Source organism: Daphnia pulex, chromosome 12, assembly GCF_021134715.1.
Source record: "Daphnia pulex isolate KAP4 chromosome 12, ASM2113471v1".
NCBI classification, from domain to species: Eukaryota; Metazoa; Arthropoda; class Branchiopoda; order Diplostraca; family Daphniidae; genus Daphnia; species Daphnia pulex.
In genome coordinates, this window is record NC_060028.1 from 1,363,379 (window position 1) to 1,383,689 (window position 20,311).

The window sequence follows — 20,311 nt, forward strand, 5'->3', positions numbered from 1 at the left end:
TCTAATTACTGAATGAGACCGAGGGAAGTTTATAGTAGTTGGACATACTTCCCAATCCCTTCTTAGCCTTTGTTGAATTTGCATTACAAACAACGACGTCATTTTCATTTTGAATAATTTTCAATATGATTAAAACAATGTAAAGATTTAATTAATCGCTGCCTCCTGAGAGGGTTGAACTCTCGGCCTTTGGTTTTCCAACTTTAATGTTACGAGACCAACGCTCTACCACTGAGCTAAGAAGGCTTGTTTACCACAACATTTTAGTATAAAATAATTTACCATCAGGTTTTATAGTTTTACAGTTTAGAAACCGTTTTTAGTTTCATCGCGTCGTCTTTTTTAAAACATGAAGAATGGATTTAACGATGTGGATTTCATCATCGAACCGAGATAGGTTCTCGACTTTCTTGACGGTTATTTCTAACTACCGAATAAGATCAGATGTTTCTTATACTTCCCATTAATGTCCACTTATAGCCTTCTTTTAATTTGCATTACTCGCAAGCAACAAATGACAATGTCATTTCGATTAAAACAATTTAGTGTATAATAGTGTAAAGATTCTGCTAGGCGACATTGTACGTTTTAGGGAAACTTGTTGATGAAACAAGCCCTCCCCTCGTAAACCGAGACGTACAGATGCCATCAGCAGCCCCCCTCGCATCTGCGAGCGGAGACCACCGCCGGGATGGCGCAGATAAAGATCAAGTGGCCGCAATAGGCGCAGAATAAGAAGTTTCCCCCCTCGCTGTGACAAACCTCCCAAGGTTGAGCAGCTATGTTAACTTTAACTTCCTCCTTCTTTTAAACTCATAAAAGTAGAGTTAGAAAGCCACTGCCTAGAGTGACCTAGAAAAACAAGTGCGCGCATTGACCCCTAGTTTCCCACGTAGACGCGTATGAAAATAGATGCCAACCCCCAGCATCCGACTAGTTAATAAATAGGCTGACAAAATAGAAAACGGGCAGTCTTTTGTCAGTTTCTGTGCTAAGTTGTTGCCGCTGCTCTTCCAGCCGTGGCGTCCCCTCCTCATAGCGTCCTTCTGGTAGATCGTCATTTTTACTCTTCTTCGCCCTCGAGTAATTTCCACGTCTGTTGACTGTCCATAACATCATGTGTCAATTAAGGTAATACAACAAGTTCGCAACTATTAAAATTAGTTCTTCTTTTTATATATATTAGTATTTCTCTTTATGCGCAGAGTTTTCCTCTTATGGGAGAACTCTGACAATAGATAGATGCCTCCTGAGAGGGTTGAACTCTCGGCCTTTGGTTTTCCAACTATAATGTTACGAGACCAACGCTCTACCACTGAGCTAAGAAGGCACGGGAGGTGAGCTACGAAAAATATCTTGCATATGGTTTTATCGTTTTACAGATGAATTTATAGTTTAGAAAATATGGTTAGATTCGTCACATCATATAACACCACGTTATTGATGAACAAGAATGAGCAGGCATGCAGTAATACACAGAATATATCTATACTAAAAGGAAGTAGTAATTAATTCAGCCAGATCGCTGGAAGGACGAGGATTTAAACAAGGATCGGATATATTTTATGTGATGCTGATGGCGGCTGATGGCTTCATCCGCGGTCCGATAAATAATACGCACATAATAATCATGGATTTCATCGAGTCTCCATATATTTTCATTAACTATTCCCCTGAAATAACCTGGGTATATTACATAGCTCAAACATGTCGAGAGTCTGTCGAGAGTCTGTAACCAATTCTCTCATTATTGAAAACCAAATAAATAGTATCGGATTGTACACCCGCAAAGATTTCAGACTGGTGATAGGATTTTTCTCGTAAGGTGTTGACTTGTGAACACTATTCAGATCGAGGTTCTTACTCTAATTCTCCATTGGAAATGATACTTATTAACAATCTACTGTACTTAGCCTTTGTTCAATTTACATGACTCGGCTAGCATCCTTGCAACAAAGTGACAAAGTCATTTCGACATGGACAATCTCCATGCCAATGCCTCCTGAGAGGATTGAACTCTCGGCCTTTGGTTATCTAACATTAACTGTACGAGACCAACGCTCTACCACTGAGCTAAGAAGGCGCAAAATTTCAGAAATTATTCTCCATCTAAACAGAGGTGGGTCATTTCTCATCCCGATCCGCAGATGTTGAATTTCGAACACGATTCAGATCGAGTTTTTCATTCTAATTCTCCGTAGACTAATATAACTGTGAATGACAATATTAATGCTTCTTTTTCATGGTATTGGCCTTCTATACTTTCCGCCGAACGAAGGCGAAAGCATGAGAACGAGACTATAAAGAAGTGTAGAACGATCCTTCGAATAATTCCCCGCGAAACAGCGACCCGACATTATAACAATCGGTACGAAAAGCGAGAAAAGAGGCAAATGCTGTTTAGATCACGTGATTGTCACACCGCCGACCATTCCCGAGCCGTACCAGGCGAATGCTGACACGGGCCATGCGCTTACTTTCGCGAAGGCCTTACTGACAAAAAAAAAATTGCTCTAGAGAAAGAAAAAAAATGTTTCACATTTGTAAAATGTGGGTTGATGCGGGTTGATGGCGGAAAGTGCTATTATGTCTTTGGCTGGAATGAAGAATGGCTTACTGCTGACTGCTGGTAAAGACTCGCAAGCAGAGTTATACGCTATTTAACTCTAATGAATGATGCGTTATTGGTGTATTTGCTAATAAAAGAGAAAACAGCAGGTGAAACAGTCTAGCATGCTTGTGGGTCATTGCTGGTAAAATGTGGGTAAAGCACTCGAGTGCATGTAAAAATCATCGAATCGTGAAATGATGTAATGGCAAATTGATTTCTCAATTTCAAATGGAAAATTTGCAGATGACATCCGATAATATTGAGTAAGAAACTCGACTGCCAAATATAGATAGATATAAATATTTTAAACACAACCTGATTTGATTTGATTTTTGGGTAATGGGTATTGGGTAAGCCCATCCAATATTAGTTTACTCATTTTTAGTTACCTTTTGTTTCAACTTCAAGCGTCCTTCAGCTGCTAAAATTAGACTTACGTCAGGACTTATAGTTGATTCCATGGTTGCTCTGAAGGCTGGGCTGGTCTGCACTTGAACGCGCAGATTTCTGACACGCTCCGCTCTAACTTTCTTCGGACCGCTTTGGGTTGTATAAAAGAACGGACGTTCAGACCGGATCGTCACATCAACTTCCACAACTCGTGAATTCAGATTTGCATTGCAAACTTCCACATCTTATTATTCCAGCGCCCAGAAATGACTGCTAACTTCAAAGTATTTCACTAAACCAATTGATAAATCGTTATAGTTTATTTTTTAAACATTTTTGAACGTTTTCCTATTCGATTTTTAGATTATGTTGCTGATCGTTGCTATGATGTTCGTGGCTGTGACTGTGGCTAAGAAAGTCAAGTTGTATTACGGCTACGGAGGTTACGGGGGTTATGGTTACGGGGGCTATGGCTATGGAGGCTATGGCTATCCAGCTTACGGAGGGTACGGTGGTTATTACGGAAAAGGATATGGAGGTAAAAATCGTTTTGATCAATAAGAAGACATTAATGATGATTTCGTGAATTTAAATTGACTGATTGCGATTGATAATTCCAGGTTACGGCAACGGATACGGCTATTATTAAGACAACTGATATGGGCCTTGAATGAAATTTACAGTTCATCATATATTCTTTTGATGTACGTAATTGCACCGCTCTAAGCTCATAAACAAGCCTGTTTTCTTATCGATGTAATAATCTGTCAGTTTTCTCACTTTTCGACCAATACACTAATTTTTTTAAAAAGTTTGAATTTCACTGTTTCTCTCTGTAATAATTCGTTTTCATTTCGCTGTTATAATTTACTACGTCGTACAGGGACACGTGTTAATTCCAATTAATTCACTGAAGCAGAGCAGAACTATTTTAATTACTGGATAAAAATAAAACAAGGAAAAATTTCAATCTTAACAGCATCAATGCATCATTGTTAGATGTGTATTATATTTTCCTATCTACTCCGAGGCGCCGCATCACAAATGTATAGCTAAAAAATATTTGATAAAATTTGAAATTCAATCTATAACGCTCAGTATCAGTCGAATTGATAGTCTATATGAATTAGCTGCAAAAAACATAAAAACTCTGAAATTGGTCGATCAGGAAAAATGTGCGCAATATGGTATAATGTTAATGAACAATAATCCTCCCGAAATAATATTGGAAGGTCCGATCATAATTTTCGAAATTCGCAATATTTTTACAGTGATTGCTGAAAGTGGAACAAGACAGCACGCGGTGATAGGCAGATCAAATGTTACATATTTTTCACAAGAATTTTAGATGATAAGAAAAACGGGGTTATAGCCTATACAAGAACTTGGAAAAGGATAACTGACATTTTAAATTCGTCGTCTATTGTCTGGTGTTAGAAAGTCAGCTTAAAGCTATGAGCCAACATTTGGAATGTTTTAACGAAAATGCGTCAAGCGATACAATTTTCGCTGACATTCATTCATACATAAGACAATCACAGAGAATTTGGCACGAATATTTGACATTTTAGAAAACTATATGTAGTCAGTAGGAAAATCAATGCGCGGATAGAAGAAAGAAACGTATATTAATGGGTATGTTATACGGCAGACCTGGAACCATTACTTTCTAGAGCGACCGTACCACTGCGAACCGGGTACGGCCATTATGCGCTAACACGCTAGCAAGTGTAACGCGGAGTGCGTTATTGGTAATCTTGATGCAAGAGAAAAGAACTATAAACGGGTGGTGCGCGTGTACAAGTGGGTCAATGCTAAAATTGTTGTCGGTTCTTGGTAAAGCTACCAGTTCAAATCAAGCCCTCGCTATGCGCATATAAATTTTATGTAACAATTGGTGACATTCTTACACCAAGGGAAATTATAAGCTCCAAAAAATCGATATTCCAATGTTCACTTTATACTGTGCTATTTTAATCACCGATAAAATTTGGTTCCAGCCAGAATAACTGTACACGAAACAAGCATATGGTATTCATTTATGACTCTGGTTTGCGCGCAAATTTCCTGAGGCAGATTTCACTTTTCTCCGCGAAAGCGCTACAGCTCTTCGGAAATGGAAACGGTTTCTGTATAAAAGGAAGGATGTCCAGACCGGATCGTCACAACAACTTCAACCCCATTCCTTGCTCGAGTTGAAATTTGCATCTCGTCCCCGACTATTCATCTTTAAACATGGCTAATATTAGCTTCAAAGTATATTGAATTTTCTATTTCAAATAATTTACATTTACGACATTTACATGTTTTTCTATTCTATGTATTTTAGATTACTTTGCTCATCGTCGCTTTGATGTTCGTGGCTGTGACTGTGGCGACCAAAGCCAAGAAGGTTTACTACGGCTACGGTGGAGGTTATGGAGGCTATGGAGGCTATGGCTACCCAGCATCATACGGAGGCTATGGTTACCCAGCATCACACAAAGGCTATGGCTACCCAGCTTACGGAGGCTACGGTAGTTATGAAAAGGCATATGGGGACTATGGTTACGAAGGTATAATCATTTCTTAGAATCCCGCAGAAATAGTGACTGTTTTAAATTTGATTTCAGGTTACGATAAGGGATACGCCGGGCACGGCTATTGAGAATCTGAATCCGATCCAAAGATGGAATTTTGAATTATTTAACTTTGTCGTTCTGTGTTCACTACAGACTATATTATGTATTTATGCAATGTACCCAAAGCCTATGTGCCTTTATGTATAGCACACAATGGTCAGCGATGGTCAGTATATAGCGGCATACATCGTTTTAATAAATACTAAATACCAAATAAACATGGCAAAAGAATTAAAGTTGTTTTACTGATAATGACCTTAACCACTCATAGTATGACTTGCCGAGTTGCCGACCAAGCGTATTACGCAAATCACATGCGCTAGATTTCGCTGAGGCCTGGTTGAGGCTTAATTGCGAAGGAAATTGCACAGGGTTATATGATTAAAACTGCTGTCTGTTTGGCTTCTACGGTAAGAATACAGTAAGCGGACAACAAAAGTATTAAATCGTATGAGACGGATGAATAAATCGACCCATGAAATTTGCTGTAACTTGATTATTTCTCCGTTATTTGAGCAAATAAATCTAGTCAAAATCCAACTGAACTGAAAAATAAGTAATCGTCCGAAACGGCGAAGTGCCGGACAAAATATTTCTAACAAAGGATTCTTTCTCATTTTCAAAATCATCCACTTCCTTATTCATATACTTTCCGAGAAAAAGAAAGCATATTATCTTTTATCACAGCGAAGCGCCAATAAATTCTTACCTTTCCTTGTTTCACATTCAAGGATTTTCTTTCGAGAGGAAGGGAGCGATTTTATTTTTTTTTCAGGATCTATTTTCCATTTTTGCTCGAATCTTTTTTTTTTGTTTGTTGGTTGTCGTGATAGTTATTTTTTTAAAAGGAAGAGAGACAAAAAATAAAATGGCCGAATAGACTAGCTATGAAAAATGGCCAAAGTGCCATACTGGCGCATACCGGTAGGCCAGTACATACCGATGAAAAAGACGACACCAAAGAAATAAGGGTTTTCCGCAGGATTGGCATGTTTGGCACGACACTCAACAGGATCCAAACATTCATAATTAACGCCAGAGTAAGTTATACAGGGCACCGAGTCCCAAGTCAATATCTCGCATAACTATACTAGACAATTCTTTTTTTTAATTAAACGCGCTATTCAAAATAATTCATTTCAAATCTGGAGTTGAGGCAGAGCTCTGTCGACAATTGGCGCCATTTAGGATCCCGCAGGATCATTACGTTTGGTTCGTTTAGAGCGGTTTAGAGTTTATTTTCGAGTCAATTTTACAGTCGACATAGTTTCGAATCATTTTCTACATTTTTTCAGCTTCCTTTCACTCGTCCTTATTCGGTTGGCATATTTCTAAATAGAATTGCGGTTTCGAGTATTTAGGCCTGCACCATTGCGCATATGTCGCCCTCCGGTCGCCCTGCATAGAAGCCTCTACGTAGTACAGTACCAAGGTGCTTGGTATACATCAACAATTTCCACTCGTATCCGGTTTTTCTCTCATTTTTAGGATGAAAACGGCGTGTATAAAAGACGCTGTCCTCAGACCGGATTAGTCAGACAGTCGCAAACTCCCCAGGACCTCCCACATCAGCAAGTTATACCTGCTTTAAAACTTATACCGCTTCGAAATCAACAATGACTTCAAACTTTAAGGTATTTAGTTTTTATCAAAATAATTGTGCTGTTCATTTGTGTAATAAGGTTCAGTCTGATATTAATAGAATTTTCAATTTTCAACAGTTGACACTCCTTCTCGTTGCTCTGCTTGTGGCTGTGGCTGTGGCGACCAAAGTCAAGGGTAAACACGGTTACGGGGGCTATGGCTTGGGCTATGGACACGGTGGGTACGGTGGGTACGGAGGCTATGGTTACGGGGGCCATGGAGGCTATGGCTATCCATTTTACGGAGGCTTCTACGGTCCTCATTACGGAAAGGGATATGGTGGCTTTGGATATAAAGGTATACAAATATTTTGATCAAATAATTAAAAAAAAAATTGTGTATAGTGACTGTATGAAATTGAATTTCAGGTTACAGCCATTTTGGATACGGGCACGGCTATTAAGACTACGGATCACCGAAGATGAAATTTCTACCAAAATTCAACATTTTTTCGCAAGACGTGCAATAATTCCACGTGCACTATACAGCCTTTATGTATTTATGTAAACATTTGGCCAGTTTCTGCGCGTTTTTACAAATAAAAATTATTCCAAAATATTCCCAAGAGTTTATCACGTCTTTTACATACACCTAACCCTAGCGCTTGATTGAAACATTTCAAAGCTTTCGTCGCCATCGTTAAAAAATTCAATATGGCAAATCATGTCAAGTTCTTATATATTTCACACATCTCTTCTCTCTCTGCCATTACACTCGACAGCACGCATAGCTTTTTCACCATCGGAAAATCTCGATCGTTATTTTTTTTTAAATAGCGCAGTTGCTTTGAGTTTAGTTTCTTATGGAGTCTACCAGTCTACCCATCCGCGCATCGTTGCTGCTATATGTAACCCTAATGTTTCTCTTTGGTACGAACTTGGTTGATTTGTTGATGGGCCAGTTTGAGGCACAACGTCAGTCATTTTGACCCAAACACTGGAACGTCATTAATTCAAATCAGGTGGGGATGCACATTGTGGCCAATACTTCGGATCGTTAAAAGTATAGATACACCGATACTAGCCTAATTGAAATTATATTTTATCCCTGTTTCCACAGTAAAGTGCGCGTAACCTAAAGGGGAAAAAAAATAAATAACAATAATTTTTTAATGAGTGCTCACAATTTCCACATGACTTTCTTTCAGGACTCCTGTTGGCAATAACTTACAGCAGCCATTCAAAAAACAAACAAAAAAAACACAAAAACACTTTTAAATAGAAACCTACAGTCAATGACGTGTAAGACACATTATGGAAATACAGCTGCGTGCCTGGTACGAAGGATATTTCTAGAGCGCACGCAAGCGCACGTATATAGTCCCGTACCAGTGAAAACCAGGCACGGCTGTTATTAATAATATGTGCCAACATTTAATATTACGTAGTAGGCTACAACCACCCTGTTCTGTAGTAAAGGTGATCGCACAAGGTAAATCCTTTTGGGGAAATCACTGGTAGTGAATGGGTCGGTGCTATTTGTAGGTCAATGTTAAAACATTGGCAATTCGACATCGATTGGTCCGGCAGGTAAAACAAAAACAAAAACACGTGCAGGGTTCTCCATAAACGGCACACGCGTACCCGAAACAGATTCATCTGCTGGCCTGCTGGCCGTGTCTGTTGGCCACGAAAAATAAACATTTGATTGTGTATTAAATAAATAGAATTCGGAATTTGGATTTTAAAAAAATTAACTCTGCGCACAAGTCGTTGATCAACTTTTCCATTTTCCTTTCGTTTTTTAAGCTGAGCGGAAAATATTTCAGTCGACTGAAAAGTCGACGAAGCGCTAAATAAAAAAAAACCCAACCTTGTTTTTTTTCCACAGCAGTTGGGGTGAGAGGGTTGGTTGTGGAATCAGGAAACAAATGGCTGGTAAATGATGGACCTTATCGACGACGTCTTATCGTATAGTGGATGCACAAGTAAAACACTGGGGCTGCGTAAGAACGTGGTTAAGACATGACGACGGTGATGTTAGACTGGCTGGTGATCATTTTCAAAGCAGAGAGGGAGAAAAATGAGAGAAAAAAAAAAGGTGGACCTTATCGACCTTATCGACGATATTAAATTTATCTTCGTGCCTGCCGGCCGGTAGGTCTTAAACTATGTCCATGCACCCTATACGGTTATTAGGAGGGCCTAGGAATTGTCATATTTCATTCTGCTTACCGGCCGACCTGACATCGGGAAGAACATGTTCTTCAATGTTGTCAATTGGGGCCGACGCTAGGCCAAGCACAAGGTCATAGGCGTCACTGCCTTCCATTAGAGGTCGTCCATTCTGACTCGATTAAATTCACATCGAGATGTGCACTCAACGAGCATCGGTCATCGTCTTCGCTTCGCATCAGAAAGACCCGTGTTCGATTCCCTGTCCCTCCCAATTGTGTAATACTCCCACTGTAATTGTGTCTATAAAACTGTGTGTCTTGAATGCTATGAATGCTCTTCATCAATATACGGTCTTCAATAATAATATACGGGTCAATAATAATCGATGATTAAAGATATATCTATCTCACTTCTAAACTCACCTCCCGATCTATTAGACGGCCTGTTGCTATAAAGGACGTCTATCATAAGGATCGTAACCCATTAAACCCCGGTATTCTCGACATGCTGGTCACAATCTGAAGTTGTGTCCGTTAGACTTACGCTTAGCCCCTGACGATAGTCGACGGTTGCCGTTCACTCGGTAACACTAGACGGTCGAATTAAGGCCCAGTAGGCAGCCAATGAAGTAAGAGCGTGACCTCAAGTCAGATACCATTCCCAAAACCTTCCCTTTTAGGGTTCATTAAAATACTTTGATTTCTTTTGAATCTATTTTCTTTTTCTATAGTATGTATAGTGTAGGACACGGGTATAATATAATTATATAATACAGAATAGCCACCGTCTAATCAGCGTTGATCAGAGGACAGTTATCGTAGTGGATGCACAAATCTGGATCTGGATGAATCTATTTAGTTGTACATCATTATTATACTCGAGCAGACTGTATGTACATGTAATCTTGAATGTAACTTTTTGTCTGCTAGCGCATTTTCTAAAAAATACACTTATTAAAAAAAAGTACCATTCTAATTCACTCGCCAAGTAAAAACACAATGTAAAATTTAAGCAGAACTATATTGATTACTGGATCACAATAAATCCGTTAGAACAGGACCCATGCGAGTTACCCAAACCATAAGTTATAAATCATAAAACAGATCACCGTAATTGCGAAGCAGTTACATCAAAATGAAACCGGGACATGACGGTTGGACAAAATGGTATTATTAATGACCGAAATTTCAGGTTATGATGTACTATGTACTCGCGCATTCCGTTGAACTCTTGCGCAAATATAACTTACTATACGCCAGCAGTTATAACCAAGTTTATGAGAAAATGCGTAAAAGAGAATACGATACAATCGGCGACATAGTAGAGTGTAGTATAGTATGGCTTATTATAGGCTACATATTTTATGAATGGGAAACTTAGTCAATGGGAATATTACAGTCCTGGGACGTCCGGCGAATACTTTCTAGAGCGACCGTACCAGTGAAAACCAGGTACGACCGATATGCGCTAAAACAACTACCAGACGGTAAATGTCTGTGAATGGTGCTGAATCGTGATGCAAGAGAAAACAGCTGTCAAGCGAGTTAACGTTTAGACAGCGAGTTAGATCCATGCTAAAAATTTTCCTCATCAGTTAATTCTTGGTATAAGGTTCAACCAATTAATTTACTCCTCTCTGCACAGCATAATAATTCTATACAACTTGGTATAACATCATCTTTATTGGCTTTAGAAAAGAATCACAAGCGCTTTACCCGGTCTGGATTTTTTTCCAGTATGGTAGACTCTATAAATGGAACGTTGTCTATATATTTCAGGACTAATGGAGGCCAATAGCAAGGCTTATGAGGGCAAATTTCCGTGAGTTTCACTTTCTCCGCGAAAGGCGCTACAGCTCTTCGGAAATGGAAACGGTTTCTGTATAAAAGGAAGGATGTTCAGACCGGATCGTCACAACAACTTCAACCGCATTCATTTTCGAGTTTGAAATTTGTATCGTCCCGACTATTCAGAATCTTTAAACATGGCTAATATTAGCTTCAAAGTATATTGCATTTTCTATTTCAAAGAATTTGCATTTTGACATTTACATGTTTTATTTTATTTTTTTTTCATTTTAGATTACTTTGCTCATCGTCGCTTTGATGTTCGTGGCTGTGACTGTGGCGACCAAAGCCAAGGTTTACTACGGCTACGGTGGTTATGGAGGTTACTACGGAGGCCATTACGGAAAAGGTTATGGATACGGTCATGGATATGGCGGTAAAATTCGATTGGAAGTTCTCCATAATCTTCAATCATTTGTAGACTAACGATTGTTATTGCTATAGTTCCAACATACGGTTACGCCAAAGGATACGTGCCCGCCTATCACAACGAATATGGCTACGGCTATTATTAAATATGCAGCCGACCCTGCTGACCACATCCAGTTGATGGCAACCGAAATAATTCAACCCTTTTAATCTGGTGTGTCCCTAAGCTCACATATATGTACTCTTGGCCTGTGTGTTTTTATTCGGCACTAAATGGTCGGCTTAGGATTTTCTACCCAAATAAACAGCATTAAGAAAACGTAAAGATCTGTTTTTATATTACTGTACGGTACTACGTTGAATGGAGCAATCACTGTTGCGCTGAAATTTAAGCGCTAAAATTTAGTATAAATTTCTAGACCTTAAAGTCGCTTAAAGTCAAGAAAACGAATTAAAGCTGATCCCTTTTTGAAGTCTGAAAAGTGATATGGAAACCGCGGAACTCTTCAAATGAAGGCAGTCATCACGTATTTTAAAAAGCGAATAAATTAGCTCAGACAGGGACTAATTAAAAATCTTATAACATGGCAACAACTTTAATTCGCATCACTATAGGCCTATGTATGATGCTGGTTATATGATTTATGAAGCAAATATATAGGAAGATTTGCAAACATTTCCTTTCCCTTTTATTGCATACGATTAGTTCTACAAAGCCCCCAAGCTGAAGAAGAAGAGAATGTTTGCAATGAAGAAGGTCTCCATCATCTCCCCACTCACTTTCATTCAAATGCCAGATATAAAAGGCAGACACCATTCGAACCATCCTCACAGAATTCTTTCAACAGTCTTAAGCAGTGTAGTATAGTACAACCTCACCAACAACTCAAAAATGAAATTCGTAAGTTATTTTGAAACTTGAAATTTTTTTTTTACCGATTTTAATTTAATTTAATTCGATTTTGATTCTGGGATACATGTTATTTAATAAATTCACTTTGCTACTTCACGTTAAAAATGGCAGATCGTCGCTCTCGCTTTCTTGGCCGTGGCCCTCGCCGCACCTCAAGGAGATAAGAAGCCCATCGAAATTGTGTCATCCAATAGCGAAATGAACGCAGACGGCAGCTACTCATTCGAGTAAGTTGATACTATTAAGATACTAATGTCATTTCATAATTTAAAAAAATGTGTCAAAATCAGTTTCGAGTCTGCAGATGGGACCAAAGTGTCTGAGAGCGGCAGCCAGAAACAAGTTGGTCCCAAACCGGAGGATATCGGGACCGTGTCCAAGGGCTCCTACTCGTTCACGACTCCCGACGGCGTCGTCCTCACCGTCAATTGGGTGGCCGATGAAAACGGATTCCAGGCCACCGGCGACCACCTGCCCACTCCTCCACCCATGCCCGAGCACGTCGTCAAGATGCTCGCAGACCTCAAAGCCGCCGGAGTCCTGTAAACTCAACTAGTATTAGGAATTATTTCGCACGGAATTATTTCGCACCATGACAACGCCCAAGAATTCTTACATTTGCCAAGAACGACAGCTACATATCAATTATACTTTTTGCAAGCTTTTACCACAGAACGAAATTTTTAAAAAGGAACAAATGACGGTCGAAATAAACATTTGTATTTTCAAAAATGTGTTTGTTTCTGTTTATTTAGTCCTTTTGAAAATGATGGACTTTTGAAAGTGAGACGTTACATCATTTTTGCATAATTTACCGTTACTATGCTGGTGCTGTGCATCCTTTCTCTCTCATCCCTATCCCTCGACCTATCCCTAAAGTTCAGTATAAAAGGAAACTTTGAAGTTTAAGTCTGTACAGAAATGTAGAAAAGCAATCATAACACAATTAAACAAATTGATTAAAAGAAATAGGTACAGTATATTGAAAAACCTGAAATGTTGGGTAACATCTATTTTATGCTGTTACATGACACCAACCGTTCGCCCAATTTGGAGGTCCCCGTATAAGTTGCCAAAACATAAAGCAGAACAGATTCCTAGAAACTGCAAGTCACGCCGACGGCGCATGCGTAATATCCCACCTGAATGCATAATAGCAAAACACGTAATAATACGCTCGATATAATATGAGACGAAAAACTTCGGCCCCTTTGGCAAAAACTATCGAAATCAAATCAAGGACAAGAGTTGCTATAAAAGACATTGCTAATATTGAGGCACGTGATTGTCACTCCGACCGTTCCCGAGCGTACCAGGCGAACGCTGGCACGGGCGAAGGTATTACGAGCGCCATTTCGTGTGGAGGCCTTTACTGCAAATATTGCGCAACAGAAAACCCCAGAGAAAATTGCGAGTTTAAATATGGTGGATAAATAACAGCTGTGTTGCCGGTGTAAAACTGTCAAGATAAAAAATCTGAGGAAGTATAGTAATACCGCTCGAGGCCCATGGCCTTTGACAACACAATTCCTTCGTCCGTTTATTTCAGAAGAACACCATCGTTGCTGAGACTCATGTGTAGTATTGTAGTATAAATTTCTAAACCAATTAACCGTATAGTCCTGGTACCGACTTGTACCGCTTTAGTATATGTAGGAGAAAACAAGAGGTGAAAGGGTCCGCACGGCTTTGTAGGTCAATGACAAAATGGTTCTTGTTGCTGTTATAACACACGGGCTCATCCCTCTACAACAACTCTGGTATATACCCTTATATTGCTATTGAATGAAATTTTTAAAAGTTCGTCTTTCAATTAAATTTCATGATAAATATACGATTGTAATTATATTTCCTGATGCACCGGTTTCTCCAGTTGTCACTTGTCAAACTCAAAAACGGCCGCAAAAAAAAGGGACCGGAAGGTTACTCAAATATCCGAAATTCTTTTCCGAGAAATCAGATTAAAATTTCATTTGATACAAATCACATCTAGTCCGTCAAGTATTTTTAAATGACTTCAAATAATTTTCACTGCGCGAAATGTAAATGTGGTCCGGATATGGTACGAACGAATAAGTTATTAATTGCATGGAACCAATTACCAATTATAATTAAGAAAATTTGAATTGGTCGTTTCTGAATAATTATTTCGCGCTAGTTATTTTGCCCTAATTTCAGTTTGTTCATCCTACATGTACAACTTCCTTCAGAGCCTTTCATTCGTCCTTCACAGAGCACGGGAATACCTAGCCCAGTCTCGCTAGCTAGTAGCTAATCATTTGCATGAGCTGACTTTCGAAATTTCCTGTACGCACCGCTTGTCTCCGGTTACTTCCATATCCTCCAGCGATGTGGTGAAACGGAGAGGAGAAAAAGTCTGCGGTATAAAAGAACTTGCGTTCACACCAGTCGAAACATCCGCTGTGTAATAACCATCTCCTCTTGAGCTAAACGATTTTTTCTCCCAGTGCCAAATTATCCGTCGACAAATACAATGGCTGGTAATTTTCTATTTGTGTGGAATAACAAGCCAGAGTACGGTATGCCTTTTAAGTCTATGGCATCTTCTAATGAAACTGAGATTAAAAACAAATTTACGTCGACTACGTCGGCTGGATACGTGAATTTACCTTGGAATTTACGGGACGGAAGGCGGACCTCGGACTCGGTACAGGTAAATCAAAACTGTGACAATTTTTTTACAACTTAATCAAAGTGCCAATAAAAATATGACTGACAGATTTAAAAAAAAATATTAATAATCATTTCAATAAAAATATTAAATAAAGGTTTCAAGGTATTACGGAACTGCTGCGGATGACAAGTCCGATGTGTCTACCAAGCTACTGAAGGCTCTCTACTAAAGTTGATGTTCCTCGGATTTTCTCCACAAATCCAATTAAATGATACAATAATTTCACTTGTTAAAAATAGCTAAATATTTTAAAAAACAAAATTACAAAAGCATTTGCCAGTATTGACAATAAACGGATATACTCAACAAATAGAAAGTGCTATAAATGTCTCTATATACTTATTCTCCTCCGCGGTGCATCACAAAAATTGGCATTATTAATTACAAATTTTGAAATTGTTAAACAAACGAGAGAAAAGACTAGTTTCGCTATAAGATAATTTCTTCATGTGAAATTCAGTGAAAAATATTTAATCCAAAAGAAATTGTGTGTAAAGTAAAAAAAAAAACTATATATCAAATAGTAAACGGATGATTTAAAGACAAATAGATCCGCGGTGGAGAAAAACAATTTGTGAATTGAACTAGGCGGGAATGCCGTCGTAACGGTACACCTGCGTGTGTTTGACGACGACCATCAGCAAAGCCACGCACAAGCAAACGATCAAAATCAGACTGATCGCTGCAATTAATAACGAACCTAGACGATAACTCGCCTCATTAGAATTGATGTGAATGTTAATTTCGGGATCAACCGCTTCTCCCGAATTACTGTCGTCCTCTGGATTCGCTTCTTCCCAACTGTCGTCTTCGGTATTCCTCGTTAAAACTACCAACGTTTTGTCCGGGATGAAGAAAACGACCAAGTTGGAGACTTGGCCGGCTTTGTCCGCCTTGTCCACGGCCCGCAGAGACAAGTAATAGGGTCTCTCCCGCTGGACGTCCGTCAGCTGAAATGTGGCCGTTTGCTGGACGCCGGCTTCGCTCGGCTGGAGCGAACCGGCCACGAGATCCTCTTCCGTGATGATGGATCGATTCCCCCGAATGGCGGATTCGTTGTTAAAGTTGGAGTTCATGACATCAGTGACGACATCGGAATACTTGAGTTCGTAGTAAGAAACTGAGCAAATAAAATACCAGGGCAAATGTGAGTGGCGAATGTTTGTGATAGAATTGAATTGATAAATCTAATTAGACCTGTGCCGGAATCGAGATCATCTCCGGGAGCGGTCCATTTAAGTGCTATTGAAATATTTGCGGCGGTGTCTTTGACGACCATAATCGACAGATCGGTGACTTTAGCTGGTGGGTAGGAGTCGTCAATGGAGACCGGGATTCCCACCTAATTCAGGCAATGAATCAATCAAATATTAACATTTCCGGATGAGTTTATAGTCAGAAGAACAAAAAACCTGAAACGAGCCAGCGGAAGCGATTCGGGTAAAATCTGCCATTGGAATTCTTTCGACTTCTCCAATGATCGTCTCATCAATTTGAGGATCTATGAATACAAAATTGGTTTGTTACTGTAAATATAGCATAAGTACATGCGCAATTAATGAATTACCAAAGAGTTGAGGACTGGCTGAGCCGATAAAGCCCAGATTCTCGAATGACTTGTGATTGCTGTTCACTTGGCACTTGACTGAGTACCGTCCCTGTTGATTGGGATAGGCAAAATATTTGGAATAAACGCCATCGTCTTCCGTGCCATCCGCATCGCTGCCGTTGTCCAGCAAGTCAAAGATCGCCGTGTCACCGTTGGGTTTCACCACAAAAGCTCTTCAATATGCGTTTGATATTGTTTAGAAAATGAAAACGACACAGTTAAACTTAAGAACAAAATAGGCAAATTTACTTGACTGATGCTCCCGTGACTGGATGAGTTCCTTTCAAAACCTTGGCCTGAATAATAATCTTCTTCTCATTTGCGTCTCTTATATCACTTCCTAATCAACGGCAGGTATATAGGGACAAATATTTAAAACCAAAATCTAAAGAAAAGGATTATTAAAGAATTAAATATTATACCACTTGGAATAACGCATTCAGTTTTGATGGGCGTTGTAACATCCGGGCGCAACCGAGTCGTCACGGTGACTTGAACCGGTTTAGACTGGGAACTTTTCAAGCTCACTTTCAGGGACCACTGACCGATCTGTAAAATATCGTCGTGTTAATTCAATTTCTATACGATTGTTCAGATATAATTGTATTTGGTTACCTTCGCCAATTCGACAGTGAGTGTAGCGGTGGTCGTGTCGAAAACGAAATTGTTCACGACGTCGCCATCAGGTCCAGTCAGCTCAACAGATTCGACACTCATTTCATCATCCAAGTTGAAAACGCTCAATTTCAAATTTCGTCCAACTGTCTCGTCGACAACGAATTCATCCGTCAAATCTGTTTGATCACCACTGGCCGTCAATTCTTTTTCGAACAATTTGAATATCAAGTCCTCGTTTTTCACGGTCGACTGGTAGGTCGAAGCGCCCACAAATGCCTGTTGTAGGGTTTCACTGCTGTCATCGTCCTTGATGAAATAACTTTTACCACCAGTGACGTCAGCCAAATGCTCGACATTCTTGTCCGCCTCACTCCTGCCGAGTCAGTCGAAAAATTTATAAAAATGGCTATAATTGAATTTTCAATTCATTTTACACTCGCCCATAGGCGATGGTGATGACGCGGATCTTGGCATCGACGATGTCCTTCTTCACGTCAGAAATGTCGTGATAACCGGGTGAATTTTTGCCGTCCGTTACCAAGACGATGATCCCACCATCCTTTAGCATCTGCCAATTGAAAATGGTGATTATCAATTAGCAGCGATTGCTTGATTGCTTTTGATGATGATATAATTTGTTTGACACACCTGCATCGCCAGTTGGAGGCCACACCCAATGCAAGTGGCCACGAAAACCTCTTTGGGCACTTTTGCCATCATTTCTTCGCGTGAATTCTCGTCTGCAATCATTCGCAGGTCACTTAAAATTTCAGCATTCGAACTTTAAAAAAAAAATTAACAAACAAACAATCGATTATAATTTTCACGAAATAAAATGTAACCTGTTTTCAATTTTTAAGACAAACCTGAACTGGACCATTCCCAATTCATTTCCGCTTGGGAAATCAGTTTTGATCCAGGCGCGGACGGACTCGTCCAATTTGCCAATCCGGTTCTAAACGTATATTCGATTATGTTAGTTTTGTCAAATATTATGGAAACAATTCCATTGAAATTCAAATAACAATTCATTTTAGTGTATGTTCTGGCCACTTACGAATTCCTTCATGCTGCCGGAAACATCCATGACGACAACGAATCGCGCAACGGTTCCTTTGACGATCCGGAATACCGTCGGCAGCAGGTTATTGATTGGTGTATTTTTATCCTTTCTACTCTTACGAAAAATTGAGTTGGACAATGTCGATTGTAATTCCATTAATCACGTCTCATTTTGCTGCGATTATTTCTTGCGTGCTGTAAGTTTAAGTAATCAAGTTTTTACTTTACATCCGCAAAGTCGGGGCTCCGCATGATGACCGTCCAGGTGCTTTCCCCGTTGCACTTGTCATTGTGCTCGTTTTGAGTGTCCATCCTGTGCGCATGCGCTTGGTCGTCCTTGCAAAAATGAACCACCTAAAAATTGTCACGAATCGGCAATATGAATCACTTTACTAACTCAATTTCTTATTCATTGATAGGCCTATAAAATATCAATATAATACTCACTGATTTAATTTGGTGATAGGAAGCCAGCGAAGTTTCCGGCAAAAAATCTCGGTCCAACTTAAATCGACAATTGTCGTCATAAAGCTTTGTGGCCGGATCTTTCTTGCAGGTCGGAGTGTTGGTGCTAATGTCCCACTCGCTGAACATGGTCGGGTAATTAGCGCAGATGTTGGGCTCGATGGTGGAAGAGCCCGATTGGCGGTAGAAGAGCGGATACTTTCCGCCGGCTGTTCCGTACTCGTCGAAAATGCCGTAGCGATAGTGGGCCCATTCGTGAACGAAGACTTTGCCTTTTATTAAATTTTTACGACACCAGCAACAGGTAAATATTTCAAATTCAAATTCAGTCAAAACATTGATGTATTATTTACCCGGTTCTCCGTATTGAATATTGTTCTTGTCTTCCGAGAGAGTGGCCACGTAGTCCGGAGTGAAGTGAATTCTCTGACCAGTTTCGCCGCATTTGCCGTTGTGTTCCGTGTAGGGCAGATCTTTGCGCATGGTATTGGGTGTGTCCACGATGACGTCAGCCGTCTAGATTTCCATCAGTGACAATGTGTAACAAAACAAGAAAAAACAAATCAACGTTAGGGTGGAAATGACGGAAATGGGGTAATTTTGTTTTACGGACGTTGAACGTTTCCCAAGTGCTGGGACTAGCCTCGTCGTGCTCCCATTCAGCTGGAATTAGAATGTGGACACTTCGGAAGTAAGCTCGATTCTCGGTCGCCACGTAGAGCACCGGAGAAGCATCCGCTATCATTTTCTAACGCAAGTCTTTGAATGAAATTGTTTTTTTAAATCAAAACTACCTAATGAATGAATGAAATACCTTGATGTTGTCGATGATAATTGTCGATTGACTCGCGGGCGTTTTCGAACTGATGGCCACCACCAAGTTATTGTAACCGGATTCTGTCATAGTCACTCGACTCGCATCCATTCCAATCCATCGTCCGGAACTGATCATCAACAGCGAGACCCAAAACCGAAGCGTGAGCGTCCATCGAACCATTTTATCAGACTGGGCGAGTATAGAACTAAACACTGCGGTTTGACTCTCTATGCGTTTGACGTTATCTCGCGTTGTTGAAACACGCTGTAAAAAAAACAAATGTATGTAGAGTTATTTGACGATGGCCAGTCAACGCTGCAACGTGTATAATCTCGAGCTAGGCGCTTATCGAAATCTGAAATTGGTCGACGCGCCCATTATCTTCTGCTCTCTCTCTACATTTCACTGTTTGGATATATTACGTCCCCAACTCCACAATCTTTTTATTTGTGTAAGAATTATATTGGATCGCCCCTACATAGTTGCATCTATATGATTTCGACATGAAAGTCGCGCGCCTAGGTAAATTAGGT

General features: G+C 39.8%; 5 protein-coding genes, 1 long non-coding RNA gene and 3 other non-coding genes across 14 annotated transcripts; 5 read left to right on the forward strand and 4 right to left on the reverse strand.

The window, feature by feature from the left end:
• Window positions 1–159: 159 nt before the first annotated feature.
• Window positions 160–246, reverse strand: Trnat-cgu. Its single transcript is given in 2 exon segments — window positions 160–195; window positions 211–246. It is a non-coding gene; the product is annotated as a tRNA-Thr (tRNA).
• A 997-nt stretch (window positions 247–1,243) lies between these two features.
• Trnat-cgu lies at window positions 1,244–1,330 on the reverse strand. The gene is given in 2 exon segments: window positions 1,244–1,279; window positions 1,295–1,330. It is a non-coding gene; the product is annotated as a tRNA-Thr (tRNA).
• A 666-nt stretch (window positions 1,331–1,996) lies between these two features.
• Window positions 1,997–2,083, reverse strand: Trnat-cgu. The gene is given in 2 exon segments: window positions 1,997–2,032; window positions 2,048–2,083. It is a non-coding gene; the product is annotated as a tRNA-Thr (tRNA).
• Window positions 2,084–3,058: 975 nt separating this feature from the next.
• Window positions 3,059–5,853, forward strand: LOC124209222 (keratin-associated protein 19-2-like). Of its 5 annotated transcripts, none has more exons than XM_046607136.1 (4): window positions 3,132–3,285; window positions 3,365–3,489; window positions 5,486–5,556; window positions 5,614–5,853. In XM_046607136.1, exons 1-4 carry the CDS (start codon window positions 3,268–3,270, stop codon window positions 5,646–5,648), a joined length of 249 nt encoding a protein of 82 aa, XP_046463092.1. In that variant the 5' UTR covers window positions 3,132–3,267; the 3' UTR covers window positions 5,649–5,853. The 5 variants fall into 5 exon arrangements, 4 of the variants coding, with proteins under 4 accessions (XP_046463092.1, XP_046463094.1, XP_046463093.1 ...); XM_046607138.1 differs by having other exon boundaries at window positions 3,365–3,473; window positions 5,488–5,556; XM_046607137.1 differs by lacking the exons at window positions 3,132–3,285; window positions 3,365–3,489 and adding exons at window positions 5,151–5,257; window positions 5,331–5,440.
• Window positions 5,854–7,144: 1,291 nt separating this feature from the next.
• LOC124209224 (keratin-associated protein 19-2-like) lies at window positions 7,145–7,824 on the forward strand. The gene is made up of 3 exons (XM_046607139.1): window positions 7,145–7,256; window positions 7,344–7,563; window positions 7,635–7,824. Exons 1-3 carry the CDS (start codon window positions 7,239–7,241, stop codon window positions 7,667–7,669), a joined length of 273 nt encoding a protein of 90 aa, XP_046463095.1. The 5' UTR covers window positions 7,145–7,238; the 3' UTR covers window positions 7,670–7,824.
• A 3,429-nt stretch (window positions 7,825–11,253) lies between these two features.
• LOC124209225 (keratin-associated protein 19-2-like) lies at window positions 11,254–11,922 on the forward strand. The gene is made up of 3 exons (XM_046607140.1): window positions 11,254–11,388; window positions 11,465–11,606; window positions 11,675–11,922. Exons 1-3 carry the CDS (start codon window positions 11,368–11,370, stop codon window positions 11,743–11,745), a joined length of 234 nt encoding a protein of 77 aa, XP_046463096.1. The 5' UTR covers window positions 11,254–11,367; the 3' UTR covers window positions 11,746–11,922.
• Window positions 11,923–12,379: 457 nt separating this feature from the next.
• On the forward strand, window positions 12,380–13,244 carry LOC124209221 (endocuticle structural glycoprotein SgAbd-3-like). The gene is made up of 3 exons (XM_046607134.1): window positions 12,380–12,500; window positions 12,624–12,739; window positions 12,803–13,244. Exons 1-3 carry the CDS (start codon window positions 12,492–12,494, stop codon window positions 13,056–13,058), a joined length of 381 nt encoding a protein of 126 aa, XP_046463090.1. The 5' UTR covers window positions 12,380–12,491; the 3' UTR covers window positions 13,059–13,244.
• A 552-nt stretch (window positions 13,245–13,796) lies between these two features.
• LOC124209227 lies at window positions 13,797–15,517 on the forward strand. Its single transcript, XR_006880840.1, has 2 exons — window positions 13,797–15,186; window positions 15,302–15,517. It is a non-coding gene; the product is annotated as an uncharacterized LOC124209227 (long non-coding RNA).
• A 7-nt stretch (window positions 15,518–15,524) lies between these two features.
• LOC124209216 (calcium-activated chloride channel regulator 4-like) lies at window positions 15,525–20,102 on the reverse strand. Of its 2 annotated transcripts, none has more exons than XM_046607123.1 (16): window positions 19,776–20,102; window positions 19,575–19,709; window positions 19,315–19,477; window positions 18,944–19,233; window positions 18,720–18,850; window positions 18,492–18,606; window positions 18,301–18,389; window positions 18,083–18,215; window positions 17,875–18,002; window positions 17,432–17,807; window positions 17,239–17,365; window positions 17,066–17,156; window positions 16,775–16,989; window positions 16,620–16,708; window positions 16,405–16,549; window positions 15,525–16,327 (listed from the first exon to the last, which is right to left on the reverse strand). In XM_046607123.1, the coding sequence occupies exons 1-16, from the start codon at window positions 19,956–19,958 to the stop codon at window positions 15,792–15,794; spliced, it is 2,946 nt and encodes a 981-aa protein (XP_046463079.1). In that variant the 5' UTR covers window positions 19,959–20,102; the 3' UTR covers window positions 15,525–15,791. The 2 variants fall into 2 exon arrangements, with proteins under 2 accessions (XP_046463079.1, XP_046463080.1); XM_046607124.1 differs by having other exon boundaries at window positions 19,575–19,720; window positions 19,776–19,911.
• Window positions 20,103–20,311: the final 209 nt, after the last annotated feature.

Excerpts from the sequence above, each read along its gene's own strand:
- LOC124209222 (XM_046607135.1), top strand. The coding sequence starts at position 5,237 with ATGGCTAATATTAGCTTCAAA. Across the intron at positions 5,258-5,330 it reads TGGCTAATATTAGCTTCAAA|ATTACTTTGCTCATCGTCGC; the intron begins GTATATTGAATT and ends TATGTATTTTAG. Across the intron at positions 5,557-5,613 it reads TGGGGACTATGGTTACGAAG|GTTACGATAAGGGATACGCC; the intron begins GTATAATCATTT and ends ATTTGATTTCAG.
- LOC124209224 (XM_046607139.1), top strand. Across the intron at positions 7,564-7,634 it reads TGGTGGCTTTGGATATAAAG|GTTACAGCCATTTTGGATAC; the intron begins GTATACAAATAT and ends ATTGAATTTCAG.
- LOC124209225 (XM_046607140.1), top strand. The coding sequence starts at position 11,368 with ATGGCTAATATTAGCTTCAAA. Across the intron at positions 11,389-11,464 it reads TGGCTAATATTAGCTTCAAA|ATTACTTTGCTCATCGTCGC; the intron begins GTATATTGCATT and ends TTTTCATTTTAG. Across the intron at positions 11,607-11,674 it reads ATACGGTCATGGATATGGCG|TTCCAACATACGGTTACGCC; the intron begins GTAAAATTCGAT and ends TTATTGCTATAG.
- LOC124209221 (XM_046607134.1), top strand. Across the intron at positions 12,740-12,802 it reads GACGGCAGCTACTCATTCGA|TTTCGAGTCTGCAGATGGGA; the intron begins GTAAGTTGATAC and ends TGTCAAAATCAG.
- LOC124209216 (XM_046607123.1), bottom strand. The coding sequence starts at position 19,958 with ATGGTTCGATGGACGCTCACGCTTCGGTTTTGGGTCTCGCTGTTGATG. Across the intron at positions 19,710-19,775 it reads TTATCATCGACAACATCAAG|AAAATGATAGCGGATGCTTC; the intron begins GTATTTCATTCA and ends GACTTGCGTTAG. Across the intron at positions 16,990-17,065 it reads GTCACGGGAGCATCAGTCAA|AGCTTTTGTGGTGAAACCCA; the intron begins GTAAATTTGCCT and ends CGCATATTGAAG.